The sequence below is a fragment of the Calidris pugnax genome, unplaced genomic scaffold (assembly GCF_001431845.1).
Source record: "Calidris pugnax isolate Ruff unplaced genomic scaffold, ASM143184v1 scaffold231, whole genome shotgun sequence".
NCBI lineage: Eukaryota > Metazoa > Chordata > Aves > Charadriiformes > Scolopacidae > Calidris > Calidris pugnax.
Genome location: NW_015090996.1, coordinates 401,739 through 412,256, shown reverse-complemented (window position 1 = coordinate 412,256; position 10,518 = coordinate 401,739). Strand labels below are relative to the sequence as shown.

Sequence of the window (10,518 nt, the reverse complement as noted above, 5' to 3'; positions counted from 1 at the left end):
CTGTGCAATAGAAAACAAAATACAATCTCAATACTGAGTTTAGCGTCCTAAGGGCTAGTCTGAAGAGCCACAGAGACGTGTTCGTTCTTGCCGTCTGTGATCCAACAAATCTTTAATTAGATCAAGTTATGTAGAAAGAGCTTCTATGGGAGAGTTCTCCTGTGCAGAGTAGGCTATAGAGCAAGCGCCTTTATTTTCATGGCTTAAGACACTAAAGAGATTGCCTGCGCCACTCTGGGCTGAACCTTGTGATAGTAAACAAAGCAAAAGAAACTTGAGAAAATCTAAGCTTCTACAGTTAATATGAACCAATGTTCTCTTCTCCCGGTGGGCTATATTTTTCAAAGGGTGGAGAATTAGAATGTGGCAACAAAATTATACAGTCTTAGTGGCACTATACAGAGGAGCTCATGATTTGTACCGTGTTTGGTATTTGTTCTTGTGAACAGCAAAGTTCAAGATATTCATAATAATTATTTGGCATTATTTTTTTTTATTTAAAGCAGACAGAGCCCTAATAATTCTGTATTAACATTTAAGCTCTGCAATCTGGATTAATTTATTAGCTGACACTGTGCCCGTTACAATTTGCTTAATCTTAGAAGAGTTGCAGTGACAGTAGTGCAGAGCTGTTTGGAGCTCCCTTTGAGACCTGCCCACCCATAGCAAGAGGCCAAGAGGTTTAGAAATGGGGAAAGAAGAGATCAACAGCCTGTTCAGCCCCTTCCGTACTCCAGAATTCTGTTGCTTGCACCTTCATTAGCATGTCCTTGATGCATTCTCAGTGTTTAAGTGTTACCACTGTCTCCTAAAACTCATACCTCCTGCCTGGTTTTTTGACCTCCACTCGCTCGTTTGCTGTGCTTCTCCTGCTGCTTCATCCCCTGGTTGCACCAGCTCCTGCACTGCCTTCTACGAAGCTGATCAAGGGACTGGAGCACCTCTCTGATGAGAAAAGGCTGAGAGACCTGAGGAGTCTGGAGAAGAGAGTGGATCTCATCAACACTTACAAATACCTAAAGGTTGGGTGTCAAAAAGATGGGATCAGGCTCTTCTCAGTGGTGCCTGGTGACAGGGCAAGGGGCACAAGCTGGAACACAGGAAGTTCCATCTAAATATGAGGAAAAACTTCTTTCCTGTGAGGGTGGCAGAGCCCTGGAACAGGCTGCCCAGAGAGATGGTGTAGTCTCCATCTCTGGAGATACCTCAAAAGCCACCTGGATGGGTTTCTGTCCAGCCTGGGTGACCCTGGTGTGGCAGGGGGTTGGAGGAGATGATCTCCAGAGGTCCCTTCTAACCCTGATTCTGGGATTCTTGCATCTGCCACTGACCCCACTTGTTCCTTCAGCACTGCTGCTGCTAACTCACATCACTGGGATGGGAAAAGTAGTTCAAGGAGTGGGCTGAGGGACACAAAGGTATGTGAGACAGGGAAGAGATGGTAGTAACAGTGAGATCTGTTTCAAAAAGACCTAGTGTCTTGTTCCTGCCTTGTTACATACGTAAAAGTCTGTAGGTAAGGAAGGTATCATACTTGGACTGTAGTCTGGAGAATCAGGATCCTGTCCCTACAGACCCTAGGAATCCTCATTAGTTGCCCTGTTAGATGAACACAGCTCATCTGACTAGAGACAGTCTCTAGTTGTGTGCTTGTCTTTCCGTGGTACCCGTACTGAAATGCTGTGCTTGAATATATAAAAGCATACATGATGAGTAATTTTTTAAAGCAGTTCATAAGAACCTACGGTTAGGCACATTAAATTAGAGGATACTTCAGTCTTCCAACTGTAAAACAAGGACAATTGTCTGTGTTTTGGTATCTGTAAGTATTAAAAAGCTTAGTCTATTTTGGATGAGAGAAATCAGTCTTCTGTAGTTAGGCAGTTAAAGGAATTCCACCAAACTGCTTTTGAATGGGCTGTATTTGATTGTAGCATTAGTACAATGTCAAGATTCTGTTCTATTTACTCAAAAAGGAGGGTAAAAAACCTAGTTCAACAGCATTCATGTAGGATTTTCAGAAAAAGATTTTGGTTTGACCACAAGTGAATTCATGACTGAGTACGGCAAGGAACCGTGAGGTTATGAATGCTGAAGGAAGTATTACTTACTTAGAGTCATTCCCTCTGCAGCACTCCCTTGTATTTTCATATCAGCAGCATTATATTTCCTTCTTTTGTGTTTACTTTTACCCTTGACTTAAGTCTCAAGTTTATTACTGTATTAACAAGGATTTTGTGTGTGAAGTGGATGATTTGTCTTCCTAGCCCCGCCAATGCTACGTTATTGTGTTCTAATAGGCTGATTTTTGTCTAAACTAATCCAGCGATCTGTGTTATTTCAGCAGACTCATCCTAATGACTCATGTTTAAACATGGTTGTTGCGGGCAGTGTGCTTATAGTAACTCAACAGGTCAATGGGAGCTCAATCTTGTTTCTGTTAAGTCAGCAGAAAAATAATATTAAATTGATAAAATAATACTGGGAGCAGGACCAAGACAAAAAAGTTCAAATTTTGTCAACTACTAACATTGACTAGATGTTTTTTTAATTAATTAAGCTGTTCAAGGCCTAAAACTGAGGTTTGGGAGACCTGGGTTCCGGTTTCAATATGGTCTTCACTTGTGTGTGTTCCACGACAATTTTCATCTGTGCCTCACTTTACCCCAAATTAAAATTGGACAGTAGGATTTGACATGAGAATGTTAAGTGTTACCCTTTAGAGCTTTGAAATCTGTGATGGATAAGTTTCATGTCTGAAAACAGTGTTCCATTTTAAAATACCAAAACTAATGTTTAAGTGATAAAATGAACTCCTCTATTCTGTTTTCTCTGTTTAAATTAAATGTGGAGGAGCCTTGGTACACCTTGTCCATGAGCTTACACAAAAAGAAATGAGCAATTGGCAAAGTAGAGGATCAAGAACTGTGATTTTTTTTTTTTTCTTCTCTGTTGCTTCCAGAAAGCTCTTGTTGACTTTGTGGTTACTTTTTAGGGTGCTGTATTGTTGTTGGGCACTCCAGAGCTGCTGGATGATGCTCCCTTCCTAATACTGCTCACTTTTAACTGGGGTTTCAGAGACAGTAATGTCAGTAGCTGGCTGTTTCCTGGAGGAATTTGGGCTGATGGCAGAACATTAAATGTCTTATTTACAAGCAGATGAGTACCTCTGTGCTTGGCAGAACTGGAGGGACTGATCTTTTTAACACTAAGGATATTTGAGAAATTCAGAAACAACGTAGTAGGTTTTGCTTTAGGTTTGGCTATGAATGCAAAATGCAACTAGCAGTCTCAAAATATTGTGAATGTGGGCCAAGTTGTGAAGGTTGAATTAGTTTCAAGCCCATTCCTCTTTACTCCCTGAAAAAAACTTTTTGGAAACACTTGCTCCTTAGAAATCATAGAATCACAGAATATTTTGGGTTGGAAGGGACCTTAAAGATCATCCAGTTCCACCCCCCCTGCCCTGGGCAGGGACACCTCCCACCAGACCAGGTTGCTCCAAGCCCCATCCAGCCTGGCCTTGAACCCCTCCAGGGATGGGGCAGCCACAGCTTCTCTGGGCAACCTGGGCCAGGCTCTCACCACCCTCACAGGAAAGAATTTCTTCCTGAGATCTAACCTAAATCTTCTCTCTTTCAGTTAAAAACCATTCCCCCTCATCCTATGGCTCCCCTCCCTGATCAAGAGTGCCTCCCCTATGGTCTATAAGGTCTCCTAGGGGCCTTCTCTTCTCCAGGCTGAACAACCCCAACTCTCTCAGCCTGTCCTCACAGCAGAGGTGCTCCAGCCCTCTGAGCATCTTTGTGGCCTCCTCTGGACCTGTTCCAACAGGTCCATGTCCTCCCTGTGCTGATAGTAGGGTCCAACAGGTCCATGTCCTTCCTGTGCTGATACTAGGTCTGAACCTGCAGTGTGGAGTGCTGCTTTCCACAGCTTTGCTCCTTGGTCCTGGTGCTCTGGAGGCCTGAAGTTCCCGTCTGGATGCGTAGTGTATTCCCAGTTCCAGAAAAGCAAATTTTTGAGTGAGACATAAGGCCTATCAGTTGTGTGCAAATGAAACTGCATGGGTGGTTACCAGATATTTGTGAACATCCTGGAAGAAAGGAGAGAAAATAATCTGTCCCTGAAGAGAGTAAACTCAGGAAGGGCACTCACATTTCCTTATGGGAATTCTTGCCGTAAGTATGAGACTTGTTAGAATTGGAAGAGACCCACTAATTACATTGGAAATTAGAGAATTTACTTAAACTACTCCAGATTGGTTTGGTTTGGTTGGTTTTAGCCCTGCATTGTAAAGTAACCTTGAGTGATTTGAGCTGCTTTGGGTTGTATCTTGAAGGGTTAAAAAATAGACAGGTTTCTCTTGTTAAAACTATGCACTAAGGTGGCTTTTCAGCATTCTGTCTTTACTTGAGCAGCAGCAGAAATAACGTAATTCTTTATAGACCATGTGTATTTTAATCTTACTTCAAGTAGATTCATAACCACTTGTTTCTACACATACCTGAAAACTGCCTTTTATTTGCAAGTACTTTTCTGTGTGTATTTTTTTAAGCAGGGTACTGTTTCCTTGTCTTGTAACCACATAGGAGTTAACATTTTCTGGCTGATAGACATTCTTTTTCAAACGAGGTATATTCTCTCCTTATTCAGGAAGCTGGTGGGTTTTCTATGTACATGTGTTGGCCCCGTTGTCTGCCTTCTTTTTACCTTCCTGCTTTTTATTTTTTTCTCTTTTTTTTTGTCTTTTACAGATGTCACCAGCCATCAGTAAGTCAAGGGACCCAAAATGTAGCTCGGAGCGTGGCACAGATAGAGAGTCACCTGCAACACAGTAAGCAAGAAATGCTTAAAACAATTTGCAGGGTTATTTCTACAGCTGCTGTTAAAGAACTGTGAGAAACTTAGGGAGGGTTATTTTGTTTTAGCAAGCAAAACAAGAAGTTAGCTTTAGCATAATCATTCAAAAAGTGCTTCACACCTGAAATGTGAAGGAAATAACAGTTTATATATACATACACACACACATATGCATACACACACTCTCTTCCCCAAAAAGAGCAAGGACTATAATGTATATGAGAATCAAAACTCAGGGATATGGGATTGCCCTGTGGCATCCCTTAGCTATGGATTAGGCTTTATTGCTGCAAACTCCGAACTATTTTTGCACCTTCTAAAAATAAATTAATATAAATTGCAGAAGGTTGTCACATGCTGAGAAGATGCAAGCTAGCACCTCCGATTGTGACACTAGCATTTTTTAAAAATGCTATTCGTTGTGTCAAAGTTGTAAGCAGATAAGATCTCAACATTTTGAACAAGAGCTTCCACAATATCTTTAGCTATTGCAACTATTTGAACTATTATGAAAAAATACATCCTGTGTTTGCCATTGCAGGTATCTCTCATCTAAGCAAAGGTATTTCAATGATTGCTTTCCAACTGGTCCCCTCCCCACATAAACAATCTGTGCAGATACGTATCTGATTTTAACTTATTTTTAAATCTTAATTTTCTACCTGCAGCTGTCTCTAGATTTGAAAATAAATTGTGAGTGGAAGGTTTAACCCTCATGTATGCTGAGGAGTGGGCTGTGTAACTACACGCTGACAGAATTCAGCGTTGAATTTTGGGCATAACTGTTCTGATAGGATGTCCATTAAGGAAGGAAATGCTCTGAAAGCACGGTTGCTGTGACGGTTGATACAGTCTGTTAGAAGCCAGTATCAAAAATTTGGTATGACTCAACTCCATTAGTAGAACTTCAGGAAACAATTCTTTTGAGTGACCTTTCCAGGGTACCCACCCTGAAGTGTCTTGTTGATTCTTTTGAGTGACCTTTCCAGGGTACCCACTGAGGAATGCGGGACCACGCATTTAAAATGTGGAATCACAAATGATTTAATCAAATTCAGGAGTTTTGAGTCGCATCAAATGCGAAATACTCATTTGAATGGAAACTAAGGCTCTCCTGAGAAGAGTTCACCCTGAAGTGTCTTGTTGGAGAAAATGAGCCCCAAAACCACTATGGTTACATTTCAGAAAGGTGAGAGAAGAAACCTACCTGTCTGGTTCACTGGAATGTGTTCCCTCCTCCAGAACTGTGGGGAGCAGGAGCATGGTGGAGATGCCAGTCTGAAGCTGTGGTTCATGTCATTGCTGTCCCATCTGGCACAGAGCAGTGTTGCAGAGCTGTATTCACAAGCTTTCAGTGTACTGAGCCATTTATACCTGGCCATTAGTGAGAGATGCCATGAGGGAGTGTTTGATGTTCCACCTTGTCAGGGGAGAACTAATTTGAAAGGAGATGGACATGTTGGTTCTGCCCACTGCTTTGGTTCTCCTTCCACGTCCAGGACAGTCGAGGCCTTATTACAGGTTTTGCTGCATTTGTCCCCAGTGATTTCGTTTTGCCTGACATGGAAAGGGCAGTTTTCACTGTTTTAATCTGTTTTAATTTGAGATTCAACTTCACATCAGGAATAGATATTATTACAGATGTGCGTTCTGATCTTATGTACTTTGCAAGCTCCTCCATGAACTAGAACATAATGAAATTTGATTCACTTGTCTTTATAATTATAGCAATGACTGCACATACCAAGGTTTTTTTTCTGAAAAGACTATTTTGAGAGGTAGAAGAGAGAAGAATCTTCAGGCATTTCCAATGCCAGTAGTTTGAAAGACGGTTCCATATTTCTTTTTATGGGCTAGCTCTATAGTACGGAATAGATAAAACATCTCAGAAACATGGCTGCATATTTTTTGTGAAAACTCACTTTTTTTTATGCCTGAAACCATGACCTGCAGGGGCTGTGACAGAACTGCAGTTTTCTTCTTCACTGCTGCTGATGTGTCTTGAAATACCCTTAAAAAATGACACGCATGCAAGTCGTGCGGTCTTAACTGGAAAAGTTTGCTATTTTAACATCTAAAAGCTTTATCGACATGACTTGAGGTCTGGTCCGATCTGTACTTAAATAGTTGCTCCACCTAAAACATTGTGTTATCTTCCTGTTTGCTGTGGAAATACGCTGAATATCCATGTCACATGCTAGTATAGAATAGGAATTACACCGTAAATAAACTTTAGAAGAACCAAGTGAGATGTCATTGCCAAGCACCCACTTTCACTGTGGAGAAATGGAAGTGTCAGCACCTGCACAGCTCACTCTACCTTTCTTTGAGCCTCCAAAAGAACTGTTGGGCCTATTAGAACTGCCTTCATTATGGTCATGACACCTGCTGTAAATGAAAGTAAATGGCAAGCCCTTATGACACATCTACCTTTCAGAACCTCTGGAAGGAAAATGTGGCTTTGCAATAGGAAAACAAATTTTATCCAAGATGGTAGTAGATTTTTGTCTTAGCCAAGCAGCTAACCTGTCTTTGCAGACTCTAGAACAAACAGAGAGATGTCCGCATAATAGATGCTAAGTGAACTAAGGTTTTTCTCCTAGCATCTAAAGATTTGATACATGATCACATCTGATGTTCAATTAATTAAAAGATGAAAACTACTTCTCAAAGTTTGAATAGCTTTATACTGAAAAACTGCATAGGAGCCTCACCCTGTGAATATTAATCACGGAATTGTTGGAGTTGGAAAGGGCCTCACCCTGTGAATATTAATCACGGAATTGTTGAAGTTGGAAAGGGCCTCCTAGAGATCATCTAGTCCAGCTCTCCTTCCAAAGCAGGATTGCCTAGAGCACATCACTCAGGGCTGCATCAATGATTAGATCCTGTAGCCTAGAGCACATCACTCAGGACTGCATCAATGATTAGATCCTGTTGTCATTATCTCCTTAGATATATTGCCATTGTACAGTTTTGTTGAGCTACACTAGGTAGTGCTCTTTGCATAAATTTACAAGTGATTACGCATCAGACTCAGCCGAACGCTCTGGTAGGTTGGTACTTACATTACTGGTTAGTTATGATTTTGTACCCAGGCTTCCTTCTCAAACTATTCCAGGACTCCTAACACAGAAGGTCTTAGACTCCAGAACCTTTTCCTGCAGGAAGTTCCATTATTAGAGCTGCCGCAATTAATGTATTCATGAATACACAATTTAGCTTAAAAAAAATAATACAAACTAGGCACATCTTCATCAGTCAACATTTTTTTCAATAACACATGATTACAGTAGGACAGTATCACCAGCAGAAATGCTCTTGCAGCACCTTTTCTGGGCAAGCTGCACACTTCTCATTGCATTCTCATTGCACTCAACGTTAACAGTTCTGGTCACAAACCAGGACCTCTTTGTGTGAGGCACAATAAAAGTTTGAAGGAAGACAGTACCTGCCCTTGAAAGGTTACAGTTGAAGTATTATTCCATATTTGTAGTTAAATAAAGTTACAACTTCTGCCAGGGGTGGAAATTCATGGTAGAAGTGGTGTAACATCATCTGTAAGACCAGTCTAATTCCCTTGTTAAAGGCACTGAGTAGGAAAGATAGGAATAGAAGTGGTGTAACATCATCTGTAAGACCAGTCTAATTCCCTTGTTAAAGGCACTGAGTAGGAAAGAGAGAGAAGCTTGACTGATGCTTTTGGCATTGTATGAAGTCTGATAAGCATGAATTAAAGTCATTTCTGACTCTACAAATCTGTCACAGTTCAGGTAAATTAAAATAGAAAACTAATCTTATGCAACTAATCTTATGCACTCTGCCTGCCTGTCTTCCTCTTGTTGAATAAATAGACCAGGAGTTTCTCTTTAATTGCAAATATTTTGGTGTCTGAGCTTAGGGAAAGAAAAAAAAAAAAAGTGCAATGTCTTTTATGAGAGGAGGAGACTGGTAATTTGTATTTTCTAATTACATCTGTTGACTGTTGATCAAGACTAGCTGATTTTTAAGATCATGAGCAGTTCTTTTCAAAGCCATGCTATGATATGTTGAAAAGTAGACTAGTGGAGTGGTCTCATTTTGTCTTCATGTTTTTTCTGCCTTTGTTCTGCTGGGGAACAGTATTTTTTTGTAGCTGTTTCAGCATTGTATTCAAGGGGGACAGGCAGACAATTGCTCTAACACATCAGCTGTGGATGGAAAAGAGCTCTAAATTTGGGCTAACTTTGTGTTTCTTTTACTCTTTTTATATCCACCTTCCTCTAGAGGTGCAAAGAAAAAGAAGAAAAGGGTACAGAAGAACGAGACAGAAAACCAGCACAACTTAATGGGTCTCAATACTCCTGTGTCATCAGTTCCAGCTAATGGGGTTGAAAATGAACGTGCAGCCCGCGGGGTGGAACTGAAGAAGAAGAAAAAGGCAGTGAAAAGCTCCAACTTAAGCACAAATGGAAAGACAAATACTGCCTTCGAGCCTGAATGCCGTGACGAATAATCATAATTTAATTGTAAATAGTGGTGAGGTATTCGGTTTAGGAGTTGAAGGCAGCACCTACGATCTCACTTCTAGGATTAACAAGACACAAAGAAGTTAAACTACTCAAATATGCAAAATGGCACCAAAGTTGTGACTTTCCCAATGGTGTAAACCCGTTTTGGAAGACCTCTGCCCTGTGTTCCATGAAATCAACAGAACTTGACTGTTCAGCTCCTCCGTGGACTGGTAAAATCTGAAAACTGCTTTCATATTTCACAAGAACCCCACTGACAAATACAAAGTTAACCAGATTAATATCTGATTGCACCCTAACTTAGGCTAAACAGGCATTTCTGTGGACTGTAGATCCATTGGGAGCAGAGAATCAGGTGAAAAAGTGTGATGTAGAGCAAAAACAAGCCCGACCACTGTGTAAGTTATTAAATTAGCACTTTAAAATGTGTTGTAAGTAAAATAGAGGAGTGGGAAAATTCCAAAGGAACACTGACATTACAGTGTACCTGAAAAAAAAAAAAAAAGCTTATTTTTAAAAATATTTTCCTGACATGAAATACTCACTTGGGACTGCATTTTGCAGCTCTGCAGTGAGTTGTTGAGTAACTACCTGTGCAGCTACACTGTCTGCAGTGGGACTGCTCACGCTTACCAATGTAAATAACTGGTTTCATTCCAGGCAGTTATGTTTTTTAAATGAGGTTTTCTCAGAGTTTTGTCAGGGTTCCTGGCTGCTTTGGCAGCAATCTTGCCAAATACACTTTCTTTTGTCTGGATGAAATATTTCATATCCAACTGTGCTGTTTGTTTTACTTGTAGTTCTTATTCACTTTTAAGTGTCATTCATCTTTTTTTTTTTTTTTTTTTTACTTGAGTATTACGTTGTGAACTTTTCCTAATGACTTGGCTAATTATCTACAGTCCTAAATAATTTCTGGTTTATATTAAAGGAAACACTTTCTATCAGTTACTTTTGGTAATTTTTTTTTCTGGCTGATGATGTCCAGTTTATTTTTACTCTGCTAGGAAATTCTTCCTCCTCCCCCTCTGAAGCAATAAATAACATAAAATTAGAAAGCCCTTATTTAGTAGACAGGGCACTTGATTCCATTAAAAAAAGAAGTGAGAATAACAATGTTGGGCACTGATGTGTGAAATGCACC

At 40.4% G+C, this 10,518-nt stretch overlaps 1 protein-coding gene across 1 annotated transcript in view; it reads left to right on the top strand.

Annotated features, from left to right (window-relative positions):
* AHI1 (Abelson helper integration site 1) overlaps window positions 1-9,907 on the top strand; it is a 143,928-nt gene extending 134,021 nt beyond the window's left edge. The window contains exons 25-26 of the mRNA XM_014955384.1: window positions 4,758-4,837; window positions 9,130-9,907. Of these exons, the coding sequence (XP_014810870.1) occupies window positions 4,758-4,837; window positions 9,130-9,358 (309 nt within the window). The 3' untranslated portion in view covers window positions 9,359-9,907. The remainder of the gene's footprint in view (window positions 1-4,757; window positions 4,838-9,129) is intronic.
* Window positions 9,908-10,518: the final 611 nt, after the last annotated feature.